General features: G+C 38.4%; 1 protein-coding gene across 2 annotated transcripts in view; it reads left to right on the top strand.

The window, feature by feature from the left end:
• Window positions 1–6526: 6526 nt before the first annotated feature.
• KCNH8 (potassium voltage-gated channel subfamily H member 8) overlaps window positions 6527–19126 on the top strand; it is a 175031-nt gene continuing 162431 nt past the window's right edge. The window contains exon 1 of one of the 2 annotated variants that reach the window (XM_068207322.1): window positions 6527–6845. In XM_068207322.1, the coding sequence (XP_068063423.1) occupies window positions 6770–6845 (76 nt within the window). In that variant the 5' untranslated portion in view covers window positions 6527–6769. The remainder of the gene's footprint in view (window positions 6846–19126) is intronic. The other variant, XM_068207313.1, reaches the window with a different exon arrangement.

The following is a 19126-nucleotide window of genomic DNA, read 5'->3' as shown; positions in this document are numbered from 1 at the left end:
AAACCTAAGAGAAAAGAAGGAAGAAGACCTAATAATGCCACCTAGGCTTTTTATTAATGAATTATCTGTCAAGGCAATTGCACTGATAAATCTGAAGATGACATCTAGTAAAGTACTATTCTATTTCCTTTTGAGTATTCTGTGTCTTGGTAGTCTTTTGTGACTTGCAGTGATTTATAACAAACAATATTGCTCTCACTTCCTGCTCTCTTGTCACTTCATGGATGGTCACCAAAATCTTAATTCACATCAGCACTACAACATTGCTAGGGACCAGCATAGCTGTAGTGCTTGATTCTTTCAGCATTATCCACGGTGCTTTGCAGGTCAGAAAAATTAATAAAATCAAACCAGCTGGCATGTCTCATCCTGCTCTTTATTGCACTGGTGCAAATCAGGAAAAATGTGGCTGAGTCATGCGAGTTATTTTGGAGATGTTGAAGATGTTTAAGCACAATATAAATTGTACTCAAAAAATATCATGTAAGGAACAGAAGAAATTATTTTTGACTGATTTGGTTTAAGGATTTTAAAATAGGTGTACTTATGAAGGGATTTTTTCTGTCTTTGGAGTTGCTTTTCAATAATGGTATTTAGAATGTGATAATGAAATTTAGATAGCAATTTCCCAGTGTTCAGGGGATATCTGTGTAGAAGCATGGTAGCACAAATTCTAATAAACTTGGAGGGATCTGTGGGAGGAATCACTTTTTTCACATCCATGTAAGATGATGTTTAAGGCTTGAGAGAAAATCCCATATCTAGAGCTGTACTTGTGATTATTCTGTATTCAAAGCATCCTTCCATGTCTCTTATCCAATCAGTATCACCCCTTAAACTTTTGGACAGAGTTCTCCTTGCTTTTCTCTGAGCACAATCTTGCCTTGCAAATAATTCTGGTATTGTACTCTTTGAATTCAAGCAGATAAATGGCAATTGATTACATTTTATAATGAAAATATTTCAAACTCTAGGTCATAAAAAAGAGAAGTTCTGATATTACTACAAAGAATATTGTCAACAGCTATTTTGATATTCACTGAGTGAATTAATTCCTTTCCAAAAGGAAGAATTTGGAACAAAATTAACTGAACTGGCCACTTTTTGGAGATGTGGAATAATCTACAACATCCTTTAACATCAACATTGCCTCTAATGCCACAGTGAGGGTGAAAGGCTTATGATGTCTTTCATACCCAGTAAATACAAAATAAGTAATTACAATGCCTCAGTCTCTTCTGAATTCAACTTTCTTTTTATTTTTATTTTATTGCAACAATTTTAAGAAGAAAATTCTGTTCCTATTTAGTTAACTATAAGGTTTGTCACCAGAATTATAATGTAGATATTTAATTTTACTTTTTATTTAATAATAGTAGTATTATTTTGGAGGGCTCTTGTTTTAGTTTGCTGGGGGTTTTGGTTTTGTTTTCTAGTGAAAACCAAACTCCACTCAAAACAGAGATTGCTTATTCAGTTTTGGATGCTAATTTTGTGCATAGAGGTACATTTCTCCTTTATGCAGTACTTTTTTCCAATAAACAATGATTTTTTCCCCACATGATGGTGCTCAATTAATGTTAGAGCAACTTAGTGTCTTCTTAATTCCTTCTTGTTTGAAATATGGTTCAATAACTTTCTGAATGCTATCCAATCTCTTCAATAACAACTGCTAATTTGTTTCGAGCTTTATCAGAGGTTTTTGTGAAATTTTCTTGTTTTGTGAACATTAACCACATACACACTATCTTTGGAGGTGAAATTATGATTCTGTTTTTATAGAAAGGAAAGTGGAAAACAGAAATTTTATAATGTTATTAATTTTGTGGTCTGATAGTCTATTCACCATTGAACCATTTTTTTTTATTTGACAACAGAGCTACCTTTAGATCTTAATTCAATTTCTACTTTGTAAAAAACAAGAGACAGCATCTTCTCTCCTTGTAAACCCAATGGACATATGAAACCTGGTTCTGTAAATGTATGAAGAGCTTTCTAACCATACAGAACACAAATCAATATTGTATAAATCTTTAATCTACTTAGTTGAACTATATGTATATTGGAATTAAACCTTATCCATGATTACCTATATATGTCAAAATAAAACAAATGCATAAATTGCAGCCTAATACAATTGTGATATCAATATAATTAGAACCTTGTGCATCTACCACAGTGCTTTTTAAGTATATTGGTGAATGGCATGTCTCTAAGCATTAGGTTTGCATCCTTTAACACCAGTACTAAAGAGAAATTAGGCTTTTGCCAAAATGTTTAATGGGTGTCTGCCAAGAGCAGAGGAAAAGTGATGTTTGAATCTTTAACTTCATTCAAAGTACTACCATATATGTATTCTTCTGTTTGCTTGCGACTTCTTCCGGTTTGTAGGAACTTAGTCTCCTCCTGAGCCAGATGTTCTAGCTTTACATTTAAACTTCAACCCAAACAGTCCCTTGTTTGTCAGAGTTTTAATTATGCAGCTCTAGTCTTGAAAAGTTCTCTTGTTGGCTTATGCACAACAAAAGGCAGGGGCCAGCATTTTTTGAAGCACAATAATCATTTATCAGGATAATATTCTTAACACACACTACTTAAGACTAACTTAACCTGTTCATTGCAGATGAACAGCAGGTTGCCATTCTTTGCCATTTCCTAGTATTTTCAGGCTTTTACATAATTCCTTTTTTTTTTCCACTGGATGCCAGGGTTAACAAACAAATAAGTGGGTGGCAATTTCAAGCACAAAAGTAAGCTGCAGGCAGTCCTTGTTAATTTGATTTTCACTATCTGCTTTCATTTGCATAATTGTAGCAGGTAAGTTGAGGTCAAATGGTTATGCCAGGGAAGCAATTCCTGACTTCTTGCTTCATGAGGTAATTCATGATACTGTGGAATATTAATAACAAAATTTGGGAAAAGTTCTGTTGGTTAAATCGTAAATGGAAAAAAGTTATGAGCAAAAATGCTACAACATGGTGCTCCTTGCTTATATTTTATGCAAAACTCTGCCCATGCCAACATTTCTGGGTAACAAGCAATAATATAGCTTATACCATGCCTCACTATGTAATGTGCTATGTTGAGGGCCCAAGTAGCTGTGGATAAGTAGGGGAAAATGTATGGCTGCGATTTTATATACTGCTGAGTAATTTGAAGTGGCAAACCTTATTTTCTTAGATAGTCCTTCTGGTCTAAAGTCCAAGCCCCTGAGAAAACTTCGTTTGCAATCTCTGGGTGCTAATGCCTTCCTGAAGAGTAGCAGCAGTGCTATCAGTACTTAATTTCTCAGCTTTGGTACTGTTCATCTGTAACTCTTATCCATATATATTTACATATATTTATGTCTTTGAATTCAGAAAAATGCTCCACAGTGGGGGGAAAAAAAAAAAAAAAAAGAAGGAATACAGGGAGTGGGCTATTTACGTAAATTGGATATAGATTTATACACAAAAAAAAATCAATGTTGATTCCAACTCTTGCTTACCTGTCCCTGCCAGCAAAAATAAGTATTATATTAGGCACTGTGTCCAGATATTCCAGATATTAGAAATTAATACAGCAAAATTGAAAGCTGGCTTCTTGAAAAAAGATAAAAATCACCTGTGTTTTAAGTTTAATTTTCCTTAAACATTTATATATATATATATATATATATATATATGTCTGTGACTATTCAGAGTCCCTAGTTTGCTTTTCATTTAAAGGTGAAAAATAATTTTCTACAACTTGACTGCAAATTTTCAGCTGCTCCCTTTACCTCCCTTTTACACATACTCAGCTCGTGTCTGCTTTTCTTAACTATTTCTTCTTTGCTCACTGAAATTTCAGCCTTGAGCTTTGAGCAACTTTAAGCTTCTGTGTTTTGCAGTAAACTCTCTGAAGCACCAGTTTGGATTAAGGAGGATTTTACTCTGAGTAAAAGTCTCTAGAATATGCTAAATACAAGTGCAAAATAGGATAGTGCACTTCAATTTATCATCTTTTGTAGTTCGAGCCCTTTTATGTACATTATTTTTCTAATATATTTTATTCTATTTCAGAGGCATTTGGGTGGTTGCTTTGTGATACATAAAACGCAAACACAATTTTTAGGACCTTAATTGTTACTAATTGTTCATGGTACGTAGCCATTTCCATTAGCAATTTATAACAGTATGGCATGATTGTGGGTACTTCTGAAGAACAGCAAACTTTCTTCCTCTTTCCTGAAGTTCTCAGAAATGAAGAGGCTTTCAGCAGCATTTGGTAACTTTCCCTCTTGTGCATCAGCAGAATTCCTCTGTTGGTAGAGCTTTCACTGCCATTGCTATCACCTCCCCTTGGCTAGTGGTGAATTTCAATAACTAATTTGTGTTCACCCCTATCAACATGGAATATGCCATGTAAATACTCTGGCACTTATCCATCCTTACTGAGCTGTGTGTTTGCACAGCTGTTTGGCATTCTTCGTCCAAGTTAAGTCCTAAGGCTTTATTAAAACATTTTTTGTCTCATGATTAAGAAATTTCCATGAGCTGTTAATAAAGCTCTAAACTTGCAGAAGCTGTTATGTCATATAGCCCTTAAAACATTATGATTACAGCTCAGACTTGGTGTGGCCATTTATGGGCTTGCCGACTTACCAGGCAACAACCTGACTCCCCTGGAAAATTGTCTCTTTTCCCTTTTGTGATGACCAAAATTGAGAAATACACTTATATGTTTAAAAGTATATATAGGTTTGCTTCTCCTGACTGCCTGTACTAGGACTAAGAATGCATTCCTTTCTCTTTCACTGCATCCTTACTTAAATGGTGTTTGGGCAGGCCCTGGAAAAAAATGCAAACTGAAACACAATTGCAGCAACACAGGCTACAACATAGGCAACTCTTTTGTCAGGTTTCAAAGGTTTGGATTTATCTTAACAACCTCTGTTGCTGAGCACTTTGGCAGAAGTGAAAACCTGATCATGCTTTTCCGGGTTTTCCAGGTATTGAAACAGGATTTTCTTTATTTCACTAGTGAGTACATGTACCATCAAACCCAACTAGCCAGAGAGGATAAATGGAAAACTATCAGTAGAAATTAATTTTATGACTCTGCTTATATTGAACTAGAAGATATGAGAATAATAATGAAAATTTAAAATTGCTGGTATTAAAAATTGTATATTTTAAGGACATGGCTGCTGCTTATGTACTTCAAGGACAAGGCTAACATGAATTTGAAGACTATCAATTAGCAAGAAGCTGATAGTACTTTGAGACCTTGAAGATTTCCAAAGTACTGTACAGGCAGTCTCTCAGTTCATGTGCTCCTTCTGAAAACTGATCTGGCAGCTCTATATCAACTAGTTTGTGAAAGGCTTCTAGTACAAGGGCAACCAGACAGATTCATGATCTCAGCAAAATACTGCTACATTCTCCAGAGCCAAGGAGAGGTTACCATGGGTAGGCTTTATATTGTGCTAGAAACCCTGTGTATCAGCATTTTCTGGGGTTCTCGGGGGGTTTTATGTTTCATTATCTATTGTAAACAAAGACCATTTTTTCTCTTTTGTAACCTCTCTGTGCTGCTTATGCTAAAAAGTGGAAATCAAAGTCTTCTAACCATCTGGAGAAAGAGAGAATCCTAAATAAACAGGAATAACAAAATATACAAATAGCAGTACTGTAAAATAGCAAGAACCCAACAGGCTTCCTCTGCATAGTGACTTTGTAGATTAGGGAGTGTATTCCCATTTCTTTTCTCTAGGGACTTTTAATCCTGAAAGAACATGGGGAAGTTTTGCCATTGCTGCTACAGTAAGTGAAATGACTGTACTACGGAGAGTTATCTGGCAGCATTTAAAGAACCATGGTACCAGTCTGAGCAGGTTACTCATCTGAATATGGAATGCCACTTCTTTATTACTATTGTTACATATTTATTTATTGGAATTTACACATTAGCCCTTCTGGGCTAGGATATGTATTCATTCTTTCTTTAGCTGTCAGGAAAAAAAAAAAAAATTCAGGAATTTTTCAGGGAAGAATGTTGAAAGAATGCTATAGGATGTACTAACAATCACAGAAAAATGTCTATTCCTTAAATAAATGAAATAGCCTAACCATGCAAATAATGTCTGAGGCCACATTCTGGTGGAGAATTATCCATGTCCCAGTCTCACTCTCCAATGAGCACCTCCAGAGGCATTTGCTATCTACCACGGGTGTTTCTTCTCCTTGCAGCAAAGTAAGCCCGTCCTTTACCCTGCGGTATTACCCTGTTACTCATATAACAGGGTCCCTGTGAGCTGAGATACCTGGGACCCTTCTCAAGTGCTAGAGCTGAAATGTGTCTGGGTCTGCCGGGGGCGGAGGAGGCCCCGGAGCCGCCGGTCCCTGCGCTGCCCCGCCCCACCCGGCTCGGCTACAGGTGGATAAAGGTGGCTCTTCCCCAGCTCCCTGCTCTCCTCCCGCCCGTCCTTCTTCACGGCGGCTCTCCACAGGCGCCCCCTCCCCCTTGCCTTTGGAGGGGTGCGGGGAGGGGGAGCGGGCGCTGCCGGCCGGGGGCGCGGCTCCGCACCTGTGCGCGGCTCCCCGGGGCGGGAGCGCTGTGCGGGGCCGGGGCTGACGAGCGGGGGGCTCCCAGCGCCGGAGGCGGCGCGGCGGCATCCCCATCCTCCTTCTCCTCCCGATCCCTCCGCCTCCTCCCTCCCTCCTTCCCCCGGGCGCCCTCTGCACTTTCTTCTCGAGCCACCCTCGTAGACAAACTTTGATGGGGAACCTCGCACCGCGCTGGAAAAATGCCGGTTATGAAGGGATTACTGGCACCCCAGAACACCTTCCTCGACACCATCGCCACCCGGTTTGACGGCACACGTGAGTCCGGGCTGGGGCTCCGGACTCCCGGAGAAGGGGATGCACGGGGGGCATTGCACGTACGGTGGGAGCTTCCTCTTCCCTCCGCCCCCCCCCGGGGTTTCCCTGCTACCAGAAGCCGGCAATGAGGAAGTCGAGGCGAGGGAGCTCCCAACCTCTCCCGCTCTCCTGCCTGGCTTCTCTATAGCTTTGCAGGCGAGGAGGGCGCCAGGTCCCCTCCGTCTTCGATCCCCTTCGCGGGGGCTCCGATGGGGCAGAAGCCCGGCTCCCTGCAGGAAAGTTGCGCCCTGCACTGGGGCTTCCCCCGCGCCCGGGGCAGCCGAGAGACCGCCAGGGAAAGGCACCCTTCGAGCCTGGGAAGGGGTTTGGGGAATTTATTTTTGTTAAGTACCCCCAGCCTTGAGGGGGTTCGAAATCTCCCCAAAAGCTGAATTCCTGTAAATCGGGCTCAGCAGCCACAGTAGCTGTTGCAGGGCGTTGGCGGAGGCAGGCAGCCGGGAAGGGGCCGAGGGCCCCTGGGCCGTGGCTCTGGCAGCGCCGGCGGCCCGGCTGCAGGACCACGGACAGGTCCCGGCCTGGGCGGGTCCCGGCCCGGGCTCCGCTCCGCTCCCCGCCGCGCGCGGCTCCTCCCGCTCGGCCCCGCCGGGCAGCTCCCCCGGCCAGGCGCTGCCTTCCCCGGCTGGCGTGCTCCCCCTCCGGCCGAGAGGGAGGACCCGCCTGTTTCTTGACTTTTGTTTCTTCTTTAACGGGGCTCGCGCATAATAAAAGGAGCAGGGAGATAGCGGATTTGGGCCAAAATGGTCTGCCTTCCCTTTGGTTCCCTTCTAAGAAATCTCGACATCGATAGTGGAGAATAAACTCAGATTTGAGTTGCTGTTAGCTGTTTCTTGACTGAAAACATTGCTATCTAATTGGTTTGGTATCTTCTTGATTATTGGCATTCTCTCTATGGTTCAATTACCGTGTGATTAAGACAGCTGAACTGTGATTACTGAATCAGCAAGTTGTAAAACGTCAGGGAAACGATGCAGACACAGAGATCAATTGCAGAGAAGCATAGAACTGCATTATAACTGCTCTGCTAGTCTGAGGATAATTATGATCCAGGGATGTGTGTAACTGATACTTCACTATAAAGCAATCTCTCATAAGACTACTTAGATGTACCTTTAAATTCCTTTGACTACAGAACTCAAAGTCCTTTCCCCCCATCCTCCAACCTTTTATTTCTACAAAGTGTATGAGTATTATTTACTGTATATTGAAGCATGTGGCTCTTATTAGAGTTTTGTTGCTGATACTGCCATTTGCCAGAAAAGCAATTCTTCCCTTCTTTGTGCTCAGGACCCTCCCCCTTCACAATGGTTTCCTTTCAAAGGATGGAGCACACAGTCTGTGAGCTGTACACACAAACACTTCACATATTCTATACTGTTCTTCAAAGATTCAATTTAGCAAGCGATATTAGTGATGACATCCAGGTCTCTTATTAAATAAAACACCAGAAAAATGTCTAATCCCTGTCTTCTCAGTGACACCAAGAGGCTAGTGTGGTAGAAAGCTTATTTCTTAGCTGCATTCTACACCCATATTGAACTATCTTTTTAAGCCAATGATATTACTGACTTTCATGAAGTAAAGGACTGACCTTTGTTTAAACATAAAACAGACCCCAGTGTCTTACATTGAAATGTAATGCTAGCAACTCATCTACGTTTTCCTGGGATATAATTGGAAAAGAATGTAATTAGGTGTTTAAGTTCACCAGAAAGTACAGCACATTATCTATTTATTAGAGTCATTGAAATCATTCTTTTTAGTTAGCTTTCCAGAATCTGGCTTAAATGTTAAACAGGTGTATTCTAGAAGTCGTCATTGTACAATTATTGGCATTCACACAGAAAGATGCTTTATGTACTATGTGGTTTTACACCTAGAAAAACATTGCAGGAAGATACTATTCTATGGAAAACTGCTGGCATGTCTCTTAAAATGCAGAATAACGTAACATCTCCTTTAGAGCGTTAAAGTGATGAATCAACTTCATGTCATCTGAAACAAAGTTTCAGAAATAGAAAGTAGTTCACAAACAGCTCATCTGCTTTGTTGCTTTAGAAAAGCTAAATTTAAATATAAAATTAATACTTCTTTAACTGGCCAAAAAAATTCAAATAAAGAAGTACAATTTTTCAAAATGTGTGTACATATCTGACCCTCAAGTAGAAAAATTAAAACCAATTTATTTTTCATTTAAATTGCCTGTGTGGCTGGTATTTTTTTTCTGAGCTTGCTCAGGTGGATAAAGCTAGAAGTAGTAGGCATGGCTAATCCTTGCAGGAATCAGTCCCATGCTTTACTAGTTTTACAGGTGATACAGCCTGTAGAAAGAGTAGGAGTGATCCATGGCACTGAACCTGAGGCTATGTTTCACTAACTTTGACTTCCCACATGATGATAGTTGAATGTTAAAATACGGTCTCATATCCAATGTCCTTTTTTTCCTTCTTTTTCTTTCCTGTTGTTTTAATACAGTCTGTAGTTAACAGACCTCTTTTCAGTTTAAGCCTCTGGGAAGGATATATTATGTTGTCATCAGTGATAGACTAATCCACCAATGCATCTTTAATCCAGGAGAGGGATAATTCTAATTCCGGGCAAAAGTGCAAGAAGGGATTCCAGATAATATTAGAAAATATGCTTTGCTTTGCACGGAATTGTCAAAATTTCATTGACGGAACTTGTAAAACTATACTATTGCAGTGATTTATGTCTAATTAGCAGTTATAAATTACACTATGAAATACTACATTTCTCAAAAAATGTATAAAACAAGTTCTTGGCAGGTGCTTCAGCTCCTCAGAATTCTCCCAGTAGATTTTTTTTGCAGTATGTAACACATAAGTATTCTTTACATATAAAACTAATAACATGTGCTAAAGAAAGCAATTAGATTAATTTTGGGGTTAGTATTAGCTGTGCAGGAGATTGCAGAAGTCTCCTGCAAATTTCCCACTACCTGTGTTGCACATGTGGAAGAGGAGCATTCAAGGTTTGCTTCTCTGGATTTCCAAGGCAGAGCTTCTTGGCTCTGCCTATGTGTTTTTATACCGACACCTTCTTCCAACTCAAAAATATCTTTTGTGTTCCTGACATCTTAATTTAAGTTAATGGTTTCCCACAATGTTTCCCTCTCCATGCAAAATGTAAACACCAAGTCATCCAAAAACTTTTTGTCCCCTCTGTTAACAATGTGTTTATTGCATACATGGAAAGCAAACAGAAGCATTATCAAGTGAGTGGTGTGTGGTTTAAGGGTTTTGCTTTGTTTAGTTTTGTTTTTCTTTTTAGATGTTCGAGACAAAATATCATTTTCAAGTGTGAAAATATTTCAAATACAAACCTATAATTAACTCCACCACCAAATATTATGAAACTGAATGTCTGAAGTGAGTTATTTCACTTCAAGCTTTTGAATGGAAAATTTGCATATTGTTGCTTCTTAACCCTATTTAGATTAGGCAAAGCATTCAGAAATAGTTGCATGGTAGGAAATTATGTTCTATTGTTTTCATATATATATATATATGTATATATACACACATATACATAAATATTCTACATGCACTATTTATTTATTTAAATAGATTAAATACACATAAGGTGGTGGTTTCTGAAAATTTGTGAGACTTTCTGAGGAAGTAAAGTTAACCGAGATTCAGAAAATATCCTTATTAATTTGCATTTAAAAAAGAACAACAATTTTGTGTATGGTTATGCTATGAAATGACAGCTGAAGTTCTATAATTATCTCCTGTCTGTCATATGTGATCAGATTCCAAATTAAGCATGTACTTCGCATTCTTATTGACAATTTTACACTATCCATCTAACCCGAAGATCAAGCTAAGTAAATTCCTTCTTGCTCAGTGTCAATGGTGATAATTTGTTAATTCTCTATTTACTGAACAACTTCTAGATTCAAATATATTTTCCAATTAAAATCGTGCTCAAGTGCTATCAAAAGGATCTTTGCACCTAAGCAGCAATTTCCATAACTGTTTGGTGTTTTTTTCCTTCCTGATAAAGTTGAATCAGTTTTCCGATTGTTTTAGTTACCCTCGAGGTGTGATTGAAAAGTACCTGATGAGAACATACAGATTGAAGCATACCAAATGTGATGTCAGCATACTTCTGCTGGCACTGTGGGTAGAACCAGGTTGTCTCTTTTGCATCATTGTCAGTTGGTACAGACCGAAAGCCTTTGTATGCAGTGATCTTTCCAGATTGCAGGGTCAGATTCCTCCCCCACTCTTTCCCAGCTACCCTCAGCACTTTCTTTTCTGTCTCACAAACAAACTGGTGGTGTCTGCTAAGTTGAGCCAATGAACTAACACTTTCTGCAACTTTGTTGTCAAATTCTGTCTCATTCAGGGTGAATCCTATCCTCTCTCCCCCAGTCAATGTGCTGCTTAATAGTATCACCAAAACTTTGAAAGCAGAAAAGTGCTTCTTGGCTGCCTGGGGGTTCTCCCTCAAACAGGGCTCAAGGAATTGCAGCAGTGTCAGATGTAGGGAAGCAACAACTGAGTTTCTGGGGGGAGGAAGCTTTTCATCAGACTCCAGGATCAGAATGGTCCACCTGACAAAGACAAAATATGCTCCAATTACAGACTGGGAGCAGAGTGACTGGAAAGCTGCCCAGCAGAAAAGTCCTTTGGGGTGCTGGGTGACAGCTGGCTGAACATGAGCCAGTGTGTGCCTAGATGGCCAAGAAGGGCACTGGCATCCTGGCCTGTATTAGGAATTGTGGGGCCAGTAGGACCAGGGCAGTGATCATAGCCTCATACATGGCACTGGTGAGGCTGCACCTTAAATACAGTGTCCAGTTCTGGGCCCCCCAAATCAGGAAGGGCATTGAGGTGCTGGAGTGGGTACAGAGCAGGACAATGAAGCTGGTGAAGAGTCAGGAGAGAATGTCCTATGAGGACCAGCTGAGGGAGCTGGGGTTGTTTAGCATGGAGAAAAGGAGGCTCAGGGGAAGCCTTATCACTCTCTACAACTGCCTGAAAGGAGGGTGTAGCCAGGTGGGGATTGGTCTCTTCCAGGCAACCAGTGACAGGACGAGAGGACACAGTCTCAAGCTGTCCTGGGGAAGCTTAGGTTGGACATTAGAAAGAAATTCTTCACTGTCCCTGGAGGTGTGTAAGGAAAGACTGGATATGGCCCTTGGTGTAAACATGGTGATGTTCAGTCATAGGTTGGACTTGATGATCTCAGAGGTTTTTTCAAATTGAGTTGATTCTGAGATTCTGTAAAATCCTGTGACCAAGGAAGGGTGAGGCAAACTATGATAAGCACTAATCAAAGTCAATGAGACTTCAAAGCAGTGACAGTGGAAAATCTGGTGGTCTGTCAAACTGTCCCTCTGAAGGAATAAGAGCGGGGAAGCTGGTCAAGTTCTTTCTTGTAGAGATGGGGTGAGTTGGCCAGAGGGAAATTTCCAAAGATGATTCTATTGTTGCTCCTATGTTAATGCAGAATTGTTTAGTGCATTTACTCGTATCCTTGAACAAGTAAATAATGGGGTGTTGTGAATAAATAATTTGTTACTGGAAAAATATACATTCAACACTGGAAAGAATATTGCCTGTTCTCAGCTCAGAACCCCAAAAATGCAGACCTTACCTCTCTCTACTTTTCTCCATAAGATGTGACCAGTACTGCACCTTGCTGTAGCTCCATTACTAAAAAGGCAAATATGGGTTTTAATAAAAAACAGGGATTGGATGTTGGAGCCTGTGTTGTATTGTTGTTCTTTCCTGGAAGTAACCAAGTGCCTAGATTAGGCAGCTAACTGGAAAAATCTTTTTCTCTTCTTTTGGCACATGTTTTGGGGGTGTAGAACTTCATAATTTAATGTTGATTAACTTGTTTTCTTCACTTGCAGCAGTTAGAGTAACTTCTGATTCTAACTTGAGCTGAAATTGGACCTGAAAGATGGAATTGGAAGGGTTTCAAGGCATCTTAAGATCATGTTTTGCTAAATTTTTGAGTTCTAGTCCTAAGGATCTGATTCAAGCAAATAAAAATGTATTCAGGCATTATTTTTAAAGTGCAGTTACTTTAAAACAATGAAAAATAGTCATTACTGTAAGTTTTATTCAGAGTCTATGTTATTGCTAGAGAATATACTGATGTATTCAAATTTTTCGGTGATGTTCTCTTATTTTTTGCTAGACAGAAATAAGGCAGGATGATAATTCTATAGTTCTTCCATTCAGATGCTATATAATTCAGTAATCACACTAATCTTAGATTAGTATTATAAATATAAAGTTGGACTAATAGCACGCATCATTACTTGAGAAATAAACCCTATATTTGTATTAAAGGCAAGCATTTGAGATTTAAGAGTGAAAATATCCATTAAATAAGGGACTCTTTTTCCTGAGTAACAAAAGAATATTATCTTCTGTATTGTTTTTGGGTAGAAACCTGATACACATTACAGTGATCAAATCAAATCTGTATATATGAAGTTACATATATTTGAATGAACGTGTACTTTGGGTAAGTGGAAGAAATTTTTTAGTGTTTCTAAACCATAGATGATTATCTGGATTCCCACTGGAGAGTTTCTGTAAATGTCCCTTTATTCCCTTCCCCAAACATATATTACTTTTTTCTCTGTCTATGCATTTCAATGAGTAAATAGGTTTATCCTGAAAACAAATTTCTCTTATTGTTATCATTACATTTGTACACTCAACTTCCATTTTATCAATTTTTATTTTATTTGTGCAGATAGCAATTTTATACGCATTCCCAGCCTTTTTGGATGTAAAGGAAAGATGCTCAGAGTATTTTTCGGGGCAGTAAAGAATAGAAATACAACAAAAACACTGCCTCAAGCACATGTAGAAGTGTAAGCTAATAGATGTATATGAATATATTAAAATAAATCAGGCAAGATAGGGGTTTACAGAGCATTCGCTGCTCCTAGTACTAGTCTGAGGAAATGAATTTTTGAAAGGAAAACACAGTATGTATATTACACATGCTGTAGCCTGGAAAAGGTTAACAAAGGCAGTTGCTACAGCAGTTTTGCATTATCACAAGCAAGCTCATCTTACCTTGTGTTAAAGTGACTAAAAGAAAAAAAGCAGGTAAGGAACAACCTGCTCACAGAATAATTTTGTTTCTTGCCCACTCAATCTAAAAATAAATAAATAAGAAATAAGGAAAAAAGAAAGGATAACAAGGGAAAGGAGTGGGGGAAGGGGAGCAAAATAAAGAAACAAACACAACATTCTCAAATCCCAGAGAGCAGAGAGACTTTCTAAACAGTAAAAAAAAATTCTTCTTTTGGACTTAATCTTGCCAAGAGTTTCTGGCTCCTTCTGTTTTCTGGGACTGATAGTAGTATTCAAAGACTTTGGAACAGGTGTTGTTCTTAAAATACAAGTGCATTCAATGTTGAACTTGACATTAAATATCGTCTGAGCATCCCTAAAGCTTAATGCTGGCTGTCAATCATTTCTGGGACAGATGAAGACAATTGTGTTATGGAGAAATATGTAGTCTTCCCTGTTGATCTTTTGAAGAGGAAACAGATTCCAGTGTGCCAGCACTCAATTCACTTTCTCCTCAGGCCTTACTTCTGATGACTAGGAGTCTAGGATAATTTTGCTTTTTTCTCTTTTTTAAACCTATAGAAATACAGAAGGATTCATCTGAACCGAATAGACCTGAAATTCATTGTTACAGCTTTTTTTGGTGGCCTTTTCTTTTGGCCTTCCATCTCACTCAATAGCTAGTTATGAAATGTGACTAGGAATCTTATTCCAAAGGTATGAAAGAGAATTCTGAGCTAGTCCTTTTGTCATTTATTTGATGTTTAGAATGAGAAAATTGTCCTTGGACAAATAACTTGATTTTTTTCTTCCCCCCTAAATGTCAGATAACTCCTGGACAAGTGTTTTTGCGTAAGTTCTGCCTTTTCTCACATTTTAGTTAGGAATTTCTCACAATTTAGTTTAGGAATTTATAGTGATATGAAAAAGGATAGGGAAACTATATTGTTTTAGTGGAAGATATTTTTGCAGAAAAAATAATCTTTGTGGAAGATCAAAAGTTCTCTTGGAGAGTAAAAAATATTCAAAATTCAATAATAATCACAGTGTATCAGTGGCAAGCTGTTCTCACTACTTTTTGTGTGTTTTTATTGGTTGAAATCAAAATACATGGTATTTATTCTACATATTTCTTTTTACTGTATGAATTATGTTTGTGAGATGATAAGACATTCACTACATTTATTAAACTGGATTGTTTCTTTATTCTATTGAAAGATCTTGAGGATTTGGAATTTGGACTTAACATTTTATTTTATTCACTTCTAGAACAGTGGGAAGAAGAATGCACCTAATAAAACCTGTAGTTATGGAATTATATGTTAGTGATTTAAATAATTAAAAGTTCAATGTAGAAAAGAATAGTTAATAAATATTAATGAAAGGTATTGAGCTACACATTTGCCAAGACTAAGTAAAATTAACAGGGTCACTGATTTACAGAGGAATATATATATAGCGGTAAGTTGTGTCTGCTTCAGAGCTGTAATAATTGGGTGACAGCATGGGAGGAAAAAGGTGAGAGAATAGTGTGATTATGCACTACATTTTGGGGGCCTTTCAAGGTCTTACTGTAAATTAATGTTTGGGATTTTAATGGCCATGGTCTTAATGGCCCTCTTTGAAGCTGAACTATGACTAAGTTATCTTAGTCATGCTCAAGAGTTGCTACTGCACTGGAAACAGAAACCAGGATGCATTAGAAATCCTGACTGTCTTTGCTACCTCTTTGTATGTTTACAGGAATATTTACCGAAAGCTGTTGGTTTGTTTAGGGTGTTTTAATTGACACATATGAGTTGTTTAGATTTCACGAGGAGAGTGGCTCTGCTGACATGCCTTGCAGAGCATGCACCTGAGAGTGGTTAGAGCAAGGCATGGTCCATGGGTCTGTTGCCAACAACTTCTTGCCTGGAATTAGGCAGGTGATGCTCTTCCATTGTACTGCACTGAGCACTTTCCCTAAGGAAAGGGGTGGGAGGCTTGGCTACCCACATCAGTCATATGAACTCACTGCAGTGTAGTGTGGGACCACAGACAGGATTCATCCTTTACATGCTTACAGATTAAAGCATACTTCCAGATTTTCTTTTGATAGGGTGGAGGTTTGCATCCAACTATTTTCAATTCCCTGTAAAAGCTTGCCATTTTCCCTTCTGAATCAGCAATTTTGTTTCCTTCAAATTCATCTGCAATTACAGATATTAATTAACAAATTCTTGTACCTGTGGCGAGTAGCCATATGTGATGTCTAAATTTTAAAAAAGCAGTCTCTTATCCTTTAAGAAACTTTAAAAAAACCAGATTATAAGAAACCTTAAACACAAAATTGATTTTTTTTTAAGTTTACTTACAGAACGAACTGCAGAGGTGATTGATTTTTAGAGGAAAAGGATAGTCCTGGGTGGTAAAGTGTACAAGTGATGTTTGGCCAAGAACAGAAAGAGGAGGGAGCAGCTGTGAAGAAGCAGAGATGGATTGACTGATGGGGTTGCTGAGTGAGCAGCAGGTATTGCTCTGGAATGAGCCAAATGCTTCCCCACGCTGCTGATCGATCCCTGCAGCAGAAGCAGTGATCAACAAGAGTCAGGATGGACAGGTGGAAATTACTGCAGACGTTTAAACACATCAGCCATGATTCTTATGTAAATAAGACAGGCAGGTGTTGACGTGTGTTCATACTGCTGTGAGCAGGATCTAGATGGGGATTTGGGATTTTGGTTCCAATTACGACTCAGTGCTAATCATCAAATTAGATAGTGGGAGCAGTAACTCTTGGAGAAATGCAGAGACTTTGCTGCCTGCATCTAGTCGGAGCTATCTGAATTGCAGTTTTTTCCTCCTGATTTTGTTCTGATTAAATAAGACAGTTATGTATCAAAAATTTTCTTCCTTTTAACACCAACAGTATCTTCAGAAAAGCAGCTATCTATCTGGACATTGCAACACTTTGTATTTCAAATAATTTTATAAATAGAGAAACATATAGGCAGGTGATAACCTGCTTTAATTGCAGAAGAAATCATGCTTCAGATAGAAGAAACAGTTAATTTATTAATTTTTCTGCTGATGTGTGTCTCCTGGGAATGATTGCTTGAACTGGCAGGGGAGCTACAGACCTTCTGTTTGTGTCTTTTGTAGTGAATTATGGTAATGTTGCTAATTTCTGCTGGGTTTTTTGTGGGTATGCTTTTTAAACATAAATAATCACAACCTGATGTTGTATCAATCTCACATGGAATATATCAAATTACTGAAGCAATAACTTTATATATATAGATATAATCACTAAAAGAAAAAGGTGGAAATAAAACCAGCCACTTTATGCATCAATAAGTCAGACATGCAGTACAGGTAAATAGTTCAGCTGGCACTCACAAGTGATGAGCATGAGTGTCTCTTCCAGGGAAGCAGCAGACTAAGTTCAGGGAAATAAAAGTCATCTAAATAAATAAATAATCTGGAATTATAGTAATTATTTTGCAGTTTACCTTTATTCTTCATTTTAAAGCAAGTTTCCTTTTTATGAGTTCAGTGTAGGCAAGGTCCTCTCACTTCCTCTCACAAGGAAGACAAAGGCCAGAAAACCCAACAGTAGAAATACTGTGTGACCCACACCATGATGGATGGATCTTAATAAGCTGAGTTTTAGGAGCTGAGTGAAATAATTGCAAGTAAAGCTAAGAGGTTAGAATTAATTGGGAGAATATTATTAGGTTTTTCCCCAGCCTGATATAGTTGATATGTCAGTTTATATGAACTGTCATTGAAAATAATGTTTCCAGGTGCTCTATTAAAGGTTATGAGACATCTTCTGCCACCTTTAGATATTCTGTTTTATGGTATCATTTTCTGAGAGAAGCAAGAATGAAGGAGGAAGTTTTTTATATTCATAGAACGAAGGCATTGGCTTCTAACCTTTTTGATGCTCAGAAGTCTATAAAATTGATTGTTTGTATTTAATTAAGATATACATAACTATTTATTCAATGAACTATTTTTCTAAAGTGAAGTTAATGAGAAAGAATCCTTGTTATAGTGTTTCTTAGTTTGATAGTAGCTGTTTTTCTAGCTATTAAATTTTGACATATTGCTGTGCTGAGAACAGTGATTTTATTTCATCTGCTTTAATGCTTAGAGTATTGTAGCAGTTTGCACAGCACTTGAATGTTTGGTGCTCATTTATCATGGCTAATTCATGGCTTCCAGGGAGAATCTGTGAATGGCACAATAAACTAAATGTAATAACAGAATAGTTTGCCCTTGAAAGCAGGTGCTTCCTGATAGGTTTCTCATGCTTGGCAAGCAAAGTTTGTGGCACCAAAACAATGCAGTGAGTGTTCTAATAGTTTGGCTGAGCAAAAAAATGGAATCCTTCCTTTTTGACAGACCAGTGTTTTCTTTGGCACATAATAAAATGCCATCTTGGGCCGCATGACACAGAATATCTCTGGGGCTGGTGATGAAAATTTGGATATGTCTTCCAGCCAGGCTCAGACCAACTGTAGGGCTTGCTGTTGTGCTGCAGGGAAGCACCAATACTTCTCTTGTTCTGGGAACCTCTCTTCCAGATAAGTCCTTGAATAACAAATCAAGCATCAGAGCTGGCATCTACACAAATAATGTGGATCCCTGACAGGAAAGGGTCTAAATTAAAACACTGTCTGATGGTCACAAGCCTGTGTGCTGGGATTATGAGGCAAGAGTCAAGAGCTGTTCTCTGTATTATCAAGAAAGTAAAATAGTCCCCAGAAATAAATGAAATTTTCTACAAAAATTTAATTTCTTTCTGGTAGAACTGCTGCTCCACATTAAGGGATGTTTGTACATTTGTTAAATCCTCAGTAGTGCCCACATGAATTTATACTTGTACTTTAAATCAAACATGTGGTGTAATTATAGAAAATAAACTAAAACATATTTATGAAGAAAAAAAATATCTTCAGTTTTTAATATCTGAAACTTTGGATGAATCCTGAAATTTTATCAAGTTTTAAGCTTTAGAAGTAATTTTCAGTAGCCTTTTACATTTTATTACTCAAGAAATGTCATGTTGACCAAAATAATTTCAAGATCTCTTGTAGCATCTAGGTATTATATGTTAAAATATAGTGCTGCAGAACATAATAGCTACAGCAGAAGAGAAAT

This window comes from Anomalospiza imberbis, chromosome 1 (assembly GCF_031753505.1).
Source record: "Anomalospiza imberbis isolate Cuckoo-Finch-1a 21T00152 chromosome 1, ASM3175350v1, whole genome shotgun sequence".
NCBI lineage: Eukaryota > Metazoa > Chordata > Aves > Passeriformes > Viduidae > Anomalospiza > Anomalospiza imberbis.
Note: the sequence above shows the minus strand (reverse complement) of the source record. Positions and strands in the feature narration are given on the sequence as shown.